This window comes from Colletotrichum fructicola (genome assembly GCF_000319635.2).
Source record: "Colletotrichum fructicola Nara gc5 chromosome Unknown KSG_Nara_v1_contig01, whole genome shotgun sequence".
Taxonomy (NCBI): domain Eukaryota; kingdom Fungi; phylum Ascomycota; class Sordariomycetes; order Glomerellales; family Glomerellaceae; genus Colletotrichum; species Colletotrichum fructicola.
The window spans coordinates 5,229,648-5,246,319 of NW_027094051.1; the positions used below are offsets into that span (position 1 = coordinate 5,229,648).

A 16,672-nucleotide genomic window follows, 5' to 3' on the forward strand; every position below is an offset into this window, starting at 1 on the left:
TCTGTGCAGCACCTGACAAAGTGCTGACCTGCTGTCATGGATAAATTGACAGAAGCCACGAATGTACCGGCCTGGGTCTAAGGAAAGCCGGACACCCTGTCTGGGAGGCTCTGTGCTCTCTCCTGGGTTCCTTCAGGGGTTCGACCACCAACATCGCGAACCACGTCCAGTCTTCGGGTTAGAGAATCTCTCGGTCAGCCCTCCCCGGGCTTTGCTGACACGATGCAACCGACGTCGGCCATTCCTGCCCTCTTCAACTTCGGGCCATCACACGAGATCCGCATGTATGCATGGACGACTTGACAAAAGAGCAGCGAGTGCTGGACATGGCCGCCACCGTTTACTGACTCAAAACCTGGGCCATCATCGCACCTTAATCCACCAGCTCTGGTCGAATCACCAGCCTGGCAAAAGAGACTTTGGCCCTTGGAAAATAAAAAAGGGGAGGGGGGCCACCACAGCAAGCCAACGAAGCTTGCGACGTGTTTCCCAATGGGGCCACTGACATCAACAGCCAAGGTCCAGGCTAAGCCAGGCCTGCCAGGTGCAGCACCTCAAAGGCGTGATGGAGATGCTGGTAATTTATGCTCCAGCTTAACGCCCCCTGGCCCTTCTCCAATCACAACCTCGGATGACTCTTGTCAGAGGATCTGCTAAAAAATTCTGAAACATGGCTTTAGCCTGCCCTATCCACGCTACGCTCACTTCTTCTGTATTGCCGTATGCACACTCCCACGCCACGATCTGCCGCCAACGGCTCCCGCTTACAACGTCGCCTTTCGAAAGCTTTCACGTTTCTCGTATCTCTCTTTGGTCGCCCGCTGCCTCTCAGGGCCTGGTCTTCAACTGGTCATCGGCCGGTGTGCAGATACGGTGAGCACATTGTCTGGTGTCTGGCTCGTCCAGCATCCAATGTCTTATTTTGGACAGTCATCGCTCTCGGCCCACCGCCCGGGTAGCCGCCCGCCGTCTCCTCGATTTGGGTATGGGACGAGTTGATCCCCCCCCCCCCCCCCCCGTCTTGGAAAGTACGGTACGGGGGCTTTGAATGCTGGGGACAACCTGCGTCCCTTGAAAGTCTCGCAGGCAATACGGATACCTTAAGCTTCCACCGTGCTGGCATCTGCTGAGCAGTTCCACGATAGAGAACAAGCTACGGTCCGTCCTCTCCATCCCAAGACCTTCTCAGCGCAGAGGGACAAAATCCGTCGGGCTGGTTGGCAACCAAGCTTTCATCCATCCCGTCGTGCCTCGCGGCCTCCAAACGTGTTGAACTGTCAAAGGACACCTGCCATCGCAGCTCTTGACTCGAGCCTGTCGTCAACCAACACACCAAATGGCAGCCGATTCGAGCATGCCGATGAGAGAATTCCATCCCCTTCTTGTGTACCTGGCCGTTTCATCGACCCCTATTCTGTGCCGCCCCCCACAGTCACCTGTCGATGCTTTCCGTCTGCGGTTGAGAACCAGGGGCCCTTCTCCTCGCTCATGTATGTACGCTCTGTTGTCCTCTTCTTCAACCGGACATCGGACATCGTCCCCTCTCTCGTCCCAGATTCAGGACGAAATGCCCTACATACATTGTACATGTGCAACACGACACGGACCTTTCCAGCCTCAACTTACCTCCGCGGCCTCCGCCGAAACTCGTGCCAGTGCCCTCTTCCGCCACGTCCGTCGTGCTAGTGACGCGTTCCGCCGCGCAGCCTCAATGCATCACCGCCCGCGGCATGATCGGTCCGCCGACACCCACCACGATCTTTGCCCGCACCACCACCGAGGCGGCCCTTTTTCTTCCCATCTCCACGATGGGATCAACGGCCGCTCCCAGCGTACCCTGGCCCGGAGCGCAACATATGGAAAAGCTGCGGTCGCTTCGGCGCTTGACTGGACAATTTATCGCCTCATGCATCCTGGGCAATGGGGGCCGCCGCCACAGTCCACTCCTGGCTCGAAGTCCCTTCATTCGCCCGACGCCCCGGTTCGCTGGGTGAGGCTCAGGGAGGAGGTCACAACGGGCAAACCTCCCCGTCGTGGGTTACCCTTCCCCGACCAGGGCGATCACCGGGGCCGCAGTGGTAAAAATAGCACCGCTGCCTTTTGCCGGTCTCTCCCGCCATCCCACGGCCAGGTTTGCAGATCTCACGAATACGCAAAGTTGGCAACGAGGTCGTAAACGATGGCCAATCCGTGGCACCGCAGCTGCATGGCGTTCGACGGGCAGAATGCTACCCAATCCCGGCGATGAATTCAGAAAAGAAGGAGAAGAAGACAGAAACCAAACAAACGGTGGCTCTTCTCCTGCAACTTGCTGATCAGCAGGACAACAACACCCCGTGGGTAGGTCGTAGTTGAAACGTCAGGTTCGTTCAAACCCCCCTCCCCCCAGGCGATATCTTGACAACCCGAAGACGTGGATCGATCCCGAAATACTGGCGAGCCCAGGCTTTGTGAAACAGCCACAGATGCTGTGAACAGCCCTCTGCAGCTGTTTGGTGACCAACCACGGGCTTCGAAGATGATGCCGCACCCGTCGAGGCTCAGATGCGTCACATCTGTCTGTAAATAGGCGCGGGGAAGTGTGCCATTCGGGCAATCCTCCCCAGCCGTAATCGTCCCAAATGCCTTCTGTCTCTTGCAGTGTCTCTCTATCTGTGCCAGTGCCCCCATACTATGGTACTGTTATTTTTCCGAGGTCGCATGGTCTCGCCAATTAACATCAGACCATTCCAGACGGGCCGGGCGACTGTGCCATCGAGGAGGCTCTGGTTCAGGTTGACGTCATTCTTGGAATTGGCCCTTCGCTGCAGGTCCCGGGCCCCCGCAATAGAACTGAACCGAAGCTGTCTACTATTTCTTCTCAACACATGTAAAAGCCCATAGAAGAAAGCGGGCCGATTCGGCCGCGACGGAATGCCGTGGAAACTACTGAGTTGGGGATGGTCAGTGGGATGGTGCTCTGGCCTGTCTCATGCGTATTGGAATGTATTAGCTTGATTCCGAGTCTTAAGTCGATACCACGAGTCACCTACTGCGATCTTCTTGCTGCACGAAGCACCGGCCGAAGTGCTCTTACTCTATTTACCTACTGTGTACCCTTCTAAAGGGTGGGCTAGTCGACACCAAGAGTTCACATGGAGAAAGGTTCTGAGCTGTCTGTTGATCGACATGGCGATCTGCAGTAGGATCAAGTCCCCCTCCGACCTGTCGTGTCTTGTTGCCACAAAGTTGGGTCTCTATTGCGAATCTGCGTGTCCAGGTTCGCACAGAGAGGTGATAAATCACAATGACTTCGTTCTATGTGAATGCTATTTTCATCCTACTCGATCTTGGTCATGGCATTCATATCTCACAGTCATCACCAGCAATTGAGAGACCATTGGAAACATTACATTTTCAACTTTTTTCATTGAACTTCTATGAGTTCTATGCCTATTTACTGTGATCCCTTTCATGCTCGAAAAGACTTTATCCCTTTTAATCCCAAAACGCCTCTGCTGTCTAGAGTAATGAAACATCTACATTATTCCTTTGCAATCATACTTCGTGAATCATCCCATACTGTCTTCTTCTTCCTTCCTCAATTCTCGGTTCTGTTGTAATCCCTTTAGTCGTAAATGTCCTCGTCCATGGACTCGGCACCGAGCTCATCCACGGCGTCGTCCTCGTCCATGTCCTCGTCGTCAGTGTTGAGCTCGCTGTCTTGGTGGTTGGGCAGGACGGTGATCTTGCCGTTGATGAGCTCAACGCGGGCGTTTTCTCCATCGCGGACGTTGCCGCGGAGGATGAGAATAGCCAGCTTGTTGAGCACTTCCTTCTCGATCAGGCGCGACAGAGGACGGGCACCGTAGGCGGGTGAGTAGCCTGCGTTGCCGAGGTAGTCCTTGGCCTCTTCTGAAACGTCAATGTAGACCTTGCGGCCGTTGTTCTCCAGCCGCTTCTGGATCTCCTGGAGGCGGATGTCGACAATCTTGCGGATCTCACGGCGCGTCAGACGGTTGAAGATGACGGTGGAGTTGATGCGGTTGAGGAACTCGGGGAGGAACCAAGAGCGAAGGGCATTCATGACGAGCTCACGCGTAGTGGCGTCGACCTTGCCGTCGCGGTTGGTGGACTTGGTGAGGTACTCAGCGCCCAGGTTGGAGGTCATGACGACGATGCAGTTCTTGGCGTCGACGACTCTGCCCTGGCCGTCGGTGATGCGGCCGTCGTCCATGAGCTGCAGGAGGACAGTGAGGACTTCCTTGGCGGCCTTCTCAACCTCGTCGAAGAGGAGGATGGAGAAGGGCTTGCGACGGAGGGCCTCCGTAAGCTGGCCACCGGCGTCGTGTCCCACGTATCCGGGGGGAGCACCAATCATTCTGCTGAGGGCGTGACGCTCCTGGTACTCGGACATGTCGAAGCGGATCATGGCCTTGGAGTCGTCGAAGAGGAATTCGGCAAGAGCCTTTGTCAAGAGAGTCTTACCGGTACCCGAAGGACCGCAGAATAGGAAGCTGGGTGGTTGGTTGGGGTTGCTGAGACCAGACCGCTGCAGACGAATGGCGTTGGAGACGGCCTGGACTGCTTCCTTCTGTCCAACGACGATCTTGCCGAGCTGCTTCTCCATGTGGATGAGCTTCTCCTTTTCGGTCGTCTTAAGGCGGGTGACGGGAATGCCAGTCCAGCGGGACACGATGTCGTTGATATGGTCAGCCGTAACAACGTCAGTGACCATGGCACCGTGGTCCTGGCCAGAGGCGTTGAGGGCGGCATCGGCGGCAGCCTTCTTGGCCTCAAGTTCCTTGATAACGGCGCGTTGCTCGGGAATGGCGCCGTACTGGAGGTCGGCGGCCTTGGCGTGGTCACCGTCGTTGATGGCCTGCTCAAGGCGCTTCTCAAGGTCGTCGAGCTTGAGCTTGGCCAAGTGAATCTCCTCGCCTCTCTTGATCTCGGAGAGGTACTTCTGGCGCAGGGGCTCAAGCTCCTCCTCGACGTTCTTGGCATCCTTTCTTGCCTGGACCAGGCGGGTCTGGGATGCCTCGTCCTTCTCCTTCTCCAGGGCCGCAATCTCGATCATGATCTGGCGCAGCTTGCGCTCGAGAGAGTCGATGATTTCGGGCTGCGACTCTCTTGCGACGCGCACCGCGGCGGCGGCCTCATCGACCAGGTCGATGGCGGAGTCGGGAAGTCTGCGGGAGGTGAGGTAGCGGCCGGCAAGGTTGCAGGCGGCCACCAGAGCGTTGTCAAGAATGGTGACGCGGTGGTGTCTGTCGTATCTCTCCTTGAGACCACGGAGGATGGAAATGGTCTCACCGATGGTGGGCTCCTTCACCAGCACCTGCTGAAAACGTCGCTCGAAGGCGGCGTCCTTCTCGACGTACTTGCGGTACTCGGCGAGAGTGGTCGCACCGATGCAGTGCAGTTGACCACGGGCAAGCATGGGCTTGAGCAGGTTGGCGGCGTCCATGCCGCCCTCGCCGGAGGAGCCAGCACCCATGAGCAAGTGGATCTCGTCGACGAAGAGGACAATCATCTCCTTGGAGTCCTCAATCTCCTTCAGGACACCCTTCATCCTCTCCTCGAACTCTCCGCGGTACTTGCTTCCGGCCACCAAGGCGCCGACGTCGAGCGACAGCAGCTTGCAAGCCTTCAGGTTGTCGGGTACATCGCGGTTGACGATTCGCTGGGCCAGGCCCTCGACGACAGTGGTCTTGCCCACACCGGGTTCACCGATGAGGACGGGGTTGTTCTTTGTGCGGCGCGAGAGGATGCGCACGACTCTGCGGATCTCCTCCTCTCGGCCGATGACAGGATCGATCTTCTTGTCGCGGGCCATGGCCGTCATGTCGATTGTGAACTTGGCCAGGTTCTCGTGCTCCTCCTCAGTATCGGCATTCTTGCTGTCCACCCGCTTCGTGCCCCGGATCTGCGTGACGGCATCGTGCACCAGTTTCGGCTTGGGGATGTTGGCCTCCTTCAGGCATGTCTGGATTGTGTGGTCCTCGGCGAGGGCCTGGATGAGGTGGTCGACGGCGATGAAGGAGTCCTTTTGCGTCTTTTGGAGCTCCTGCGCCTTCCTCAAGACGGCGTGGAAGGTGGGTGCGACGGAGACCTGGTCCGGGGGCGGGTCTTGGCTGGGCAGGCGGACGAGGGTCTTCTTGAGGGCTCTGTCAAAGAGTTGCGGGTCGCCGTGGGCGCGCTCGACGACTTGTCTGAACATCGAGGACGTCGGCGGCGGCGCGTTCTGTTGGTCCTTTGACTGGTCTGCGGGAGGGTCGAGCAGCGAGACTGCCAGGTGGACGGGAAGCAGTTGCGAGTGGGCGTACTGCTCTGCGAGGGCCATCGCGTCCTGGACGGCCTTCTCGCCTCTGTCGGTGAATTCCATTCTTGAATTCATGATGGCGGTTGTTGTTGTGTGTAACGACTGTGTTGTGTTGTTGCGTTGTAATTAAGCGTAGGTAGAAAGGTAGGTAGGTAGGTTTGTTGTTCGTTGCGAAGCTCAGATTGTGAGGCTTCAAGTTGAAGAGTCTATCATCAACTGGGGTATCTTTTTTTTTGTTGTGTTGAATTAAGCTTGGGGAAGAGTGAATTTAATCGTCGAAAGTCGGTTCGAGTCTCTGAATTTATGCCCAAAGACTGAAGCTTCTCGAGGCTGTAAACTGGGAAGAGTGGGCCGTCGAATGGACTGATCGAGCATCGTCTGGTAAGGCCGGGAGTTGTAGGGCAGCGACCAGAACCTGGTGGAAGTCCCGCGACGTCACTGGAATCAGTGCACCACCAAGCCCAAATCGCGGGGTCACATTGGGCGCGGGCCCGCTGGGGCCCACTCCGGATCTAATCGTCCTATCGATTGAGTGTTTATCTCATCGTTTATCGATAGGAGACACGCGCTGGGATCATGTGATTTTGGTGGGTAAGCCACAACCAGTGCCACTTGTGACGGCCACCAGCCGCATCAGCCACAGCGGTCGCGCGACCCGATTCCAGAGCTTGGGGAAATTTTGCAAGGTCGAGCTACGCCGAAGTCTTGGGGCCGACGACGACGACGACGACCGACGACGACGACCGACGGCGACGACGATCCACGACAAGCCCACCGCCGGTGCCCCGAAAGCGACGGCGCACGACGCAACAATGTTACCGGCCACGCTCTCCAACAGATTCTCACAGCTGTCCATCGGCGTTTCGAGGACAAGCGTTCGACATGGCCACTTCATGCCGAAGCGGCAGAGGCCACAATACAAGTTGGCCAAATTCCCAGAGGGCCACGGCGAGCAAATTTGGGTCTGGAGCCACCAGCTCACGAGACAGGTCGTCTACTCGCACTCGAAGATCATGGAGGTACGCTTTTCACTAGCTTGACCGAGGGGTTGTCAAGCAATGGCGGAGCAATGAGCGACTCGTTCGCAGAAGTGCTGCTGCTGCTGCCCCTCATTACCAAATATCACGGCCAGCAAAAAATCCCACAATATGCTAATTCACGCCGTCTGCCAGTCCCACCGAGTGCTCCGCCAGCTCCCGTTCAACGGCAAGAAACTCCGACCTGCGGCGCTCCGCAAAGACTACTGGAAGCCCATGGCCATGATCCAGCTGCCCAAGGGCGCGGGCGCCGCGGGCCAGTCCGTCTTCCAGAAGCTGCGCGAGTTCCGCAAGATGCACGAGCTGTGCTGGGACGAGAGCCTCCGCTTCGATGTAGTAAAAACCGAAGCGCTCTCCTCCCCTGAAAAGGGCCCCCGCCCGGTCAAGGAGCGGCGCAGGGTCCTCAACAAATTCGAGCGCGGCCAGAGGCTCAACGACCAGTACGCCAACAGCATCGCCGACATGGCGGCCGTCCTCGCCGGCAAGGGCCGCGGCAACCGCCTGTTCGTGCGAAGAGGCGACAGGGTCAAAGGTAGATTGCAGGGCCGCAAATGGCTCGACTACCGCATGAAACTCGCAAATCAGCTCGAGGCGCTCAAGGAGCTCAATAGGGAGCAGAAACTCCTGCCGGTGACGGTGTCCTGGGCCGTCGACGCCGACCGCAACTACGCGAGCTCTTGGTCGGAGAACGTCAAGCACAAGCTCTTCGACGACGCTGTGCGCTTGCTTGAGGTGTATAAGCGGAAGGTCCCCAAGGCCAGCAAGAAGCCCAACGACAAGGAGCCTAAAGACAAGAAGCCCGACGACAAGAAGCCCACCGGCAAGGACAACATCAAGTATGTTTATCAGGAGGTGAAGGACGACATTCCCGCGGAGTTCAGCAAGAAGGGCAAGGCGAAGGCGGTTGGTGAGGACAGAACGATCCGGGATGAGTAGAAGAAGAACGAGAAGGCCGAATCGAAGCCGTGAGGATGCGAATGGATAGACGTGTTAAAATCACGGATGAGTATTCAAAAACCTGTACATTGAAGTAAAAGGACGTCCATGTTGTTTTTTTACTAGGTGCCATCCGTAGCCCGTTAGAGTGGCTAAGACGGCTCTCCATGTAGACTATTGTACCAATACGTATGGTTGCATGACCCATGATAAACCGAAACCCCTTGAGCGTATAAAACGCATTTCCCTTTCAGAACCCATAGACCCCAGAAACCAAATAGTTCGTGATAATGCTCTTTGTCATCAACGTCGTTATAATGATTCACACACACACAAGCACACACAATTAGACCCGGATAGCAAACTTCTTGAGATACTCGTAATCCTTGACGTTGGCGTCGACGCACTCGCGGATCTCCTTGAGACCCTTGTCGCCGAACTTTTGCTTCCACTCGGCTTCTTCGGATTCACGGGTGATGACCTTTTTCTCGCCGGGAATTAGCATGCTGCGAAGTATACACAGACCGCCGTCCAGCGTGCCCCGGGCGGGCAAACCACAACGGCAGGGGATTTTCCATCCTTCCACGTCCAAGGGGATTTTCCTCCGGGGCAGGGGCTGAGAGAGCAACTGCGAGGGGGACACGGTGACTTACATGCGCCTTGTTGCGCGGCCTCAGCGAGGTGCTGCCGAGGGCGTCTTCGTGGAAACCGGTCCACTTGGCGAACTTCTCCTGGGCGATCTTGGTGTCCTCCTCGCCCCAGTTGAGCATGTTGTCAGTAAAGTCGAGGCCGACGTGCTGGCAGTAAGCACGGATGATGGCCTCGGGGTCGTCGAGCAGGTCGTCGGCGTCGACGACGAGCAGGTTGCTCTCGTCGACGATGCGCTCCTTGACGAGGAAGTCAAAGAGGGTGCGCAGCTCCGCGTAGCCGGCCTCGCTGGGCATGAAGTTGTAGAAGCCAGTCATCTTGTCCAGGGGCGGGACGGTGCAGCGGTAGTACGAGGGGATGGAGCGGCGCGGGTGCCGAATGAGGAACGTCCACTGGAACTTGCGGAGCGTCTCAATCGGCAGCACCGTCGGGTTGCCGGCCTCGGGGGCGTTACCGGCCGAGGGCACAATGGCGGCCTTTCCTCCGTTGGGAGGAATCAGGTACTGCGCCATATCCTTGACGAAGATGCGCTTGCCGCCCTGTCACCAAGTCAGCGATGTTGATCTCAACCATCGATGGCATGCATTATTGCGGCAGCATCTGGTTGGTCGGCGGCGGTTCTGCCGGGAGGCCACTGGAAGCTCCCCCGGGGCCGTCAGGTCGTCCAGTGTGGGGGGGACACCTTCAGCCCAGTGGAGGAGGAGGTACCCCCGGTACAGTTGGTGGCTGCACCGCAAAGCTTCCCTGGCCGGTCGGCAGACCCGCCCCAGCCGACCGAGCTTCAGCTTAAATCAATTGGGAATTTCGAGAAGCTCTGTTTCGAGGTGCAAAGAGCCTCTGCGACCGAAAATTGGATCGATTTTCGATGGGGGATGGCAAGTAACGAATTGATGGGGTGAACTGCGGGTTTGCGGGTTGCAGAAGCTCTGCAACCCCTAAGGAAACAAAGTGCAAGGGTGGAGGGATACTAGGGATTGCTGACGCCCCGCGGGCGATCGATCGAGCAGAAGGAATGAAACGATGGGAGAGAAAGAAAAAAAGGGCACAAACCTCTTTGCCGGCCTCCTCAATCTGGCTCAGCACGTCGGCATACGTCGTCTCGGCGAAGCCAGACTTTTCCCTGCCGTCGGCGTCGTTCTCAAAACGCTCACCGATGCGCTCGGGGCCGTAGTAGAACGCATCGCCAAAAGGCTCATGGACACACGCCAGCTTGTCCCGGCGGGCCATGAACACCTGTGATGTCAAAAAGCCATGGTCAGCCAAGCTTTTCCTTTTAGCAAGTTTGGGAGATGAGGGGATGGGGGGAGCGGGAGATCGAGATTTTGGGACGAGAGACGACCGATTGTCAACACCATTCGCCCGGCTGCTCCCACGATTCAGGACCCTGAACCTTGTTTCTTTTCTTGCTGGGCCGCCGCCGGACGATTGCGTTATCGCCGTCCTGTCTCGGAATGCAGAATCCGGGCAGCGTAAGCAGTACCGGTCCCTCGTTCAGTGGTTTCTTGGGGGGATGATTTACCCTCTCAAAGGCGGTAGAGCAGGCCCGGGGGTGGGTCGCACAGAAGATTGGCTTCGAAGGCGTGATGGCCATGATGAAGCACCTCACCGCGAAGATGGGGAATCTGGTATGGGAAAGATCAAATTGCCGCACAGAGCTGGGCTGGCGCGGGCGGGCGGAACAGGGGATCCGCGAGTTTGTTGCAGAGGCTGAATTGGAACTTGCAGGCAGCAATCAATCAATTACGCAGACAGCTGTCAGCCGTTGTGAGAAGCTCTTGTTGCTGGGGCTAAGCAACAAATGGAGATGATGGGAGAGATCGTGATATGTCGACAGAACAGGTATCGATGGCGAAATCGAGAGAGACAGGAAGGTCAAGGGAGGGAAGAGAGTGCGGGCTTGGGCTATAAATTGTCCAAGAGCTCCTTCATGGTCCAGTCCAGCTCGCCTCTCACGTTGCCTTCTGGGTTGCCCGAAGCTCTGCAACTCCCACTCCCACTGCCGCCGACGGGCAGTCACTTGTCGCCTTTCACGCACATGTCGCCCACGCTTTCCCATGGAACGACCGCCCAGTGTCAGTAACTTCTTCCCTTCCCTGGGTTCCTGCCTTTGCCGACTGCCTTGGCCGACAGCCGTCCGTCGTGCCAAATGTAGCTACGTATCCTCGTAGTCTGGGCTCGCTACTGCTGGTACTGGCGTCGTTGTTGCGTCTGGCCACGGATCATGGAACGCGCCCGCCCCTCTTTCAGACCGAAGATTCCCACTCAACCCACCCGGCTGCAAGTCACTCGAGAGGCTGCTCAGAGGTAGAGGCAGAGGTAGAGGCGAGGTGAGACGAAAGTACCGCATCCAGCGCGGGCAGCAGGTCGACGCGGGCAAAAGCACGGGCTGAGGCGGCGAAAAGGCCGTCGACAGTGGCCGGCGAGGTACCTGATCCGGAGACCAGACGATTCTCGTTCGGTACGGACCAGTACTCCTGCTCTGTACCTGGGAGGCGTCTCGTTGCAAAACCTTGTGCTATGACGTGTAGTGCGCGTAGTAAGACAAGGACCCGAAGCCGGCTCTCCAATTGCAGCTCTCCGAATCCACGCCCAGCAGCACTAGGGTCGGAGCCCGCTTTTGTCGGCTGGGAAAAACACGGAACGAGCAGGTACCTCTCGAGAGAGTTGTATGGAAAACTCTGTAACTCGAAGCACTCTTCATTCTCCATTTACCCAGTAAGGCCAAGTGCCTGGTCCTTCCTGCCTGGCCTGGCCTGTACTACTGTATGGCTACATACGTGTAGTACGCAGTGCAGTAGGGTAAATGCGGGAAATGCGTGGGTACGCCCGCTGGGGATTGACCGGGAATCTGATGAAATCTCATGGTTTTCTGGCTGGGCAATCAAGCAATGGAGAGGTTCCGCGGCGGAACGTGTGTCGGCCGGTGGAGACCGGCTCCAGCTTGCTCCAGCTTATTACTTCAGAGCACTCCAACAAACTCCATCAAGCAGCATTCTTCCCGGCTTGCACCGCGCCGCGTTCCCTGCATCCTTCGACCCTTTTGACGAGCAACGGCACATACTCGGCATCTGCGCCCTCAGGAGTCAGAATTCTGGTCTGCCAGTCTGGTCTGTCTTTTGTTTTTTTCTGGGGCCAGCTCGGCCATGTTGACGCGGGATGCAGCTCGCAGGATGCGCAGGCTCCGCAAGGGTCTTTTTCCTGCCGTTCTTGTCCGTGTAATATGGACGTAATGGGCGTGGAGTTGTCGATCCACCATGAAGAGATGCGCCCCCAATTTCCAACGGAGCAACCCATCCATTTTGAACGAGGATGAGGCCGACAACACTAGTTGAGAGAAAGAGGGGGTGGCCGACCGGAAAAAAAAAAAGACAAGCACAAAAAAAGGATGGGAGGGGTTGGGGGTGGGTGATGGATGGTTGAGAATGATGATTACGGTAGGCGCCAGACAACACTTGCAGAGCTTCTGCAGAGCTTCCAGCAACCCCCTCAACCCGCCACGCTAATGGTTGCAGAGCTTCTGCAGAGGTTGCAGAGCTTCTTCGCCCGCCCTTCTCACTTCCCTGCTCACTCACACTTACCGTACAAAGCTTTGAAAGGAAACTTTAGCTCTGCTTACTGGGGGGGCGTGCTACTGAGCCGAGGCCCTCACACCGTTCACAGAGTAGTACCTTAGTCCCTGTAGGCATAACAGTTGCATACAGGTTTTTGAGCGTTGTTGGGACGGCCCTTATTCGTCCAGCCCGCGTGGGATTGGGCGTTGTGAGACACATAGGCACGCGACCGGCGTTCGTTCATCTCGCGATACCATCACATGTGGCCGTAGCCGTAGCTCCCTGATCCGTCGCTTCCTCCTCCTTGTTTCCATCGCATCTCCCCTTCGCTGTGACTGTAAATCTCTGCCCATTGTATACGCGTGCTGCTGCAGATGACAGCTCTCAATCGGCCGCCGCTCTCCAAATCGCCCCGAGTCGAAAGGGCCAGCCCCCTTTTTGCCAATGCCCATGCCCGCAGTATCGCGGCCATGCTTCACGACGCCACCACTCGGCGTAGACGAAGGAGAAAACTCTTCAAAGGGCATCCATCACGAACCAGGGGGGCAGCGGAGGCAACAAGAAAAAAGACCTGCGGAACAAGAGTCCAGAGTCCAGAACCACGAGAGAGAAACTTCCACGGCGGGCACTCGCTGTTTCCATTACACAATGGCTAAGGGGGGGAATCCCACGCTCCTGAGTCTCTGCCCAGCCCACGACGCACCTCTTATCTCGAATCGACATAGCTGCGATGTCGTCAGCCAGTCCAGGCCTGTTCCGTCCAATCGATCCCCTTGTGTGCCACCGACAGCGGCGCCCACCACCCCCTTCGTGGCCGCATATTCACACAAGTAGCCCCGAAGCATGTTCCTTCAGGGGGTGCGGCATCACCAGACGGCAACGATGGTCTGGCCACCAGCATCCCGACATCCGTCAAAGTCCCGGTGCTGCTGGGTCTCGCCGTGGGGGTGCTGTCGCGTGAGAGAGAGAGAGGGAAAAGAGACGCCAGGGAGGCAACAGCGCGAGACATCGCGAACGGGGTTCGCCGAAGGCTGCCCTGCCCTGCCCTGCCTCATGACCGCTGGTCCTCCCAGCTCCCTAGCCACCTCAGCTTCTCCGCCACCTGGGCGACCCCCTCGAGCGCCCCCTTGACCCTCCCGTCGGGGTCCTGGAACCTGTGGCCCTCAAACTCGACGAAGAAGACATACTCAAACGGCCCCGTGAGGCTCGGCCTGCTGTTGATGCTCGTGAGGTTGAGCCTGAACTTGCGGAAGCACTCGAGCACGTCAGCCAGCGCGCCGGGGGCCTCGTGCGGGACCGTGAATGACACCATCGACTTGGTCCTGCCCCTCTTGCGCTCGCAGTGGCCCGGCATCTTGCCGTCCAGGCCCTTGCGGATGATGAAGAAGCGCGTCGTGTTGTCCTCACGGTCCTCGATGGTGCGCGCCAGCACGTCGATGCCGTGCATGCGTGCGGCGATCTCACTCGAGATGGCGGCGCTGGTGCCCGTCTCGTCCATGGAGACGAGCTCGGCGGCGCGGCTGGTCGAGCTCACGTCGATGGCCTCGATGCCCTTGAGATACGTCTGCAGGAAGGCGACGCACTGGCCCCAGGCCTGCGGGTGCGAGTACAGCCGCTGGATGTGCTTGAGGCTGCACAGCGGCTTGGTCCGCGGCTTCAGGGGGTTGGGGTCCGACGCCGTCGGGGTGCAGGCGCCGGAGCCGTCGCCACCGGACCCGCTGCCGGCCCCGGCGGCGTCGTCGTTGAGGACGCGGGGCGGACGGCGGCCGACGAGGAAGTGGTGCACGTCCAGATAGATCTCGCCGCACACAGAGATGTCCGGGTACAGGGCGTTGCGGTCGGCGAAGTTGTCGAGCGTGAACAGCACGGACCCGTTGGTTGAGTTCTCGACGGGGACGACGCCGAAGGCGACCTCCCCGGCTTGCACGACCTCGAAGATGTCTACGGCCCGGTCAGGAAACCCGGAACAGGAGAGCCAAGACAAAAACGCGGGGCAGGAATCAAGACATGGAGAGACACTGACCCGTGATGGTGACAACCGGCCGTAGATCCCACTCGTCGTCTGGGAAAGCTTGCACTGAAGCCTGCACACATAAAGATGTTAGATATGACAACTGCTCGGCATGCCGTGTGATGTGTGATTTCAGGTTCGTGATACCTGGTGAGTGTACGAGGCCTGGGGACCCAGGAAGGCCACCAGCGGCTTGACGCCGCCGCCAGCTGCTGCAGCCTCTGCCGGAACCTGAGACTTGTCACTCATGGCTCGTCGATGATCCTCTTCAGAGAGAGGAGGAGCTGTAGCTTGGGTTTTTCTGTTGTTGCTGCTCCAAGGCGAGTGTGAGAGGGGGCGGTGAGTTGCGGATGAGATCAGTTGCTCGAGGGCTCTCTCATCACACGCAAAGTCGTGGAACTCGATTGCCTTTATTCCCGTTCCGGGTGGCCGCGTCGGGGTAGCACCACCTGCGGGCGATCGACTGCACACAAGTTCCTCGTGATATCGTGAATACGAAGCAGCTTCATTTAATGAGCCGTACTGTCCCACTGGCGAGCATTGGCGGCCGGAGCGGTGTTGCGGGTGCGGGTTTGATGGGAAAAGACGTTGGAGGAGGTTCCCTACATCGGAGAGGGTCAAGCGATTGACTGACTGGGCGCGCCTTTTTGGAGGGGGTTTGTGTTTTTTTCGCGGGGCACGGGGGGGGGGGGGGGGAAAGAGCTCCACTTCTCGGTACTGCACCCGCACCCGCAGTGACCCAGACCGTTGGGCATGGCATGGCGCACCCAAGAGCCCGCACCACCACGCAGAACACCTTCAATCAGAGTTGACATGCGCGAGTAAGACGGTGACAGTTCCCCATTGCTTCACAATGAGTCGTGTCCTCCGTGGACACGGTGAAGCTCAATTATTTTAATGGGGTTGGGCAAGGTACAGCGCGAGGGGATGCCGTACAACAGCTGTCGACGACAACACCCAGCGGAACGATTGACAAGCTTTGGTCTGAGACATTCCAACGCTGCACACACACAGGACTCTGACAAGAACAACAACAGCAACGGCGCTACGCTTAAAGACATCTCTTCGGTATTCCACGGCATCACACAGACAACAGCGACATGCAGACGTCAGCGGGTTCGGTCCATCGCCTGTTGCACCTGGCCCGCAGCTCCCTCCAGCCAGCTGTCCCAGCAGAGCGCAAGGAGCATGCTGTGCCGCCAGATGTCATCCGGATCGCTCCCTGGCGGCAGCGGTTCGCCGTTGCCAATCTTGCCCTGGAGACGGCCCTTCGGGATGAGCCTATGCCACCGCCTGACCCCCTCTTCCCGGAAGCCCATCCGCTGCGCCAGGCGCACCGAGCCTCTGTTTCCGGGGTGGGCGTGGGCCTGCCAGATGACCTTCCGGATGCCGAAACCCCCGTCCTCGGGGCTCTTGAAGGCCTCGTGGAGCATCAGCCCGACGGCGTTGGTCGTCACATGCGTCCGTTGGTACGTTGGAAATATGACAATGTAGCCAATTTCTGTGCACAAATGAACCGTCGACGTGTTGGCGAAGGAGATCCGGCCAGCCATCTCCCCCTCCTCGTCCTCGTCCGAGGGCGGCCGCGTCTTGTCAATGATGGCGTATGTCATCATGCCCGGGTCGACACGAGATTCGCCTTCCACGAAGCTGGACACAAAGTCGTCCACGCTCTTGTACGGGCCCGCTATGGTGTGAGCGTAGATCTCAGGGTGTCCGGATGTAGACTCAATGTACTTCGCCGCATGGCGGTCGGCCTGGACGGGACGTGAGGGTTAGTGACCATCATCATCATCAGCTGGCAGCATGACAGACTTGCCCGAAACGGCGTGAGTTTCACCCGCGAGTTGGCGAGCACTCGTACTGGGAAGCAAAAGTTGTGTGTGGTGTCCATGGCGGATTGCTCGGATCGATGCGTGACTGACAGACAAGCTGTGCAGACGGCGTCCCAGGACTTTGACTGAAAGTCCCTAGGCGCTGGGGATTCGAAACAGCGGCTGAGTCACATAGATCTCGGTGACTCATGGGTTCGCCGCGCCGTTATCGCGAAGAGCGGACAGCAGGCCCCGTCCTCAGGCCGAGAGTGCGGCGGCCGACCCCCTCCCGGGCTGACCGGACGGAAGCCGATAGCCGACCGTGCGGGGACCGGCGACCCGCCCGACAACCCGAAAGCCTATTTAAGCGC

The 16,672-nt window shown here is 58.2% G+C and overlaps 5 protein-coding genes across 5 annotated transcripts; 1 reads left to right on the forward strand and 4 right to left on the reverse strand.

Annotated features, from left to right (window-relative positions):
* Positions 1-3,607: 3,607 nt before the first annotated feature.
* On the reverse strand, positions 3,608-6,379 carry hsp98 (Heat shock protein hsp98; the record flags this gene model as incomplete). Its single annotated transcript, XM_032034526.1, has 1 exon — positions 3,608-6,379. One exon carries the CDS (start codon positions 6,377-6,379, stop codon positions 3,608-3,610), a length of 2,772 nt encoding a protein of 923 aa, XP_031886259.1.
* A 737-nt stretch (positions 6,380-7,116) lies between these two features.
* CGGC5_v001469 (mitochondrial 54S ribosomal protein mL67) lies at positions 7,117-8,277 on the forward strand (the record flags this gene model as incomplete). Its single annotated transcript, XM_032034527.1, has 2 exons — positions 7,117-7,323; positions 7,477-8,277. 2 exons carry the CDS (start codon positions 7,117-7,119, stop codon positions 8,275-8,277), a joined length of 1,008 nt encoding a protein of 335 aa, XP_031886263.1.
* A 346-nt stretch (positions 8,278-8,623) lies between these two features.
* CGGC5_v001470 (uncharacterized protein) lies at positions 8,624-10,516 on the reverse strand (the record flags this gene model as incomplete). Its single annotated transcript, XM_032034528.1, has 4 exons — positions 8,624-8,758; positions 8,931-9,464; positions 9,976-10,158; positions 10,445-10,516. 4 exons carry the CDS (start codon positions 10,514-10,516, stop codon positions 8,624-8,626), a joined length of 924 nt encoding a protein of 307 aa, XP_031886261.1.
* Positions 10,517-13,527: 3,011 nt separating this feature from the next.
* Positions 13,528-14,736, reverse strand: pheA-1 (Bifunctional chorismate mutase/prephenate dehydratase; the record flags this gene model as incomplete). Its single annotated transcript, XM_032034530.1, has 3 exons — positions 13,528-14,417; positions 14,500-14,560; positions 14,635-14,736. The coding sequence occupies 3 exons, from the start codon at positions 14,734-14,736 to the stop codon at positions 13,528-13,530; spliced, it is 1,053 nt and encodes a 350-aa protein (XP_031886269.1).
* Positions 14,737-15,596: 860 nt separating this feature from the next.
* CGGC5_v001472 (uncharacterized protein) lies at positions 15,597-16,381 on the reverse strand (the record flags this gene model as incomplete). The annotated part of the gene is made up of 2 exons (XM_066150837.1): positions 15,597-16,244; positions 16,352-16,381. 2 exons carry the CDS (start codon positions 16,379-16,381, stop codon positions 15,597-15,599), a joined length of 678 nt encoding a protein of 225 aa, XP_066009701.1.
* Positions 16,382-16,672: the final 291 nt, after the last annotated feature.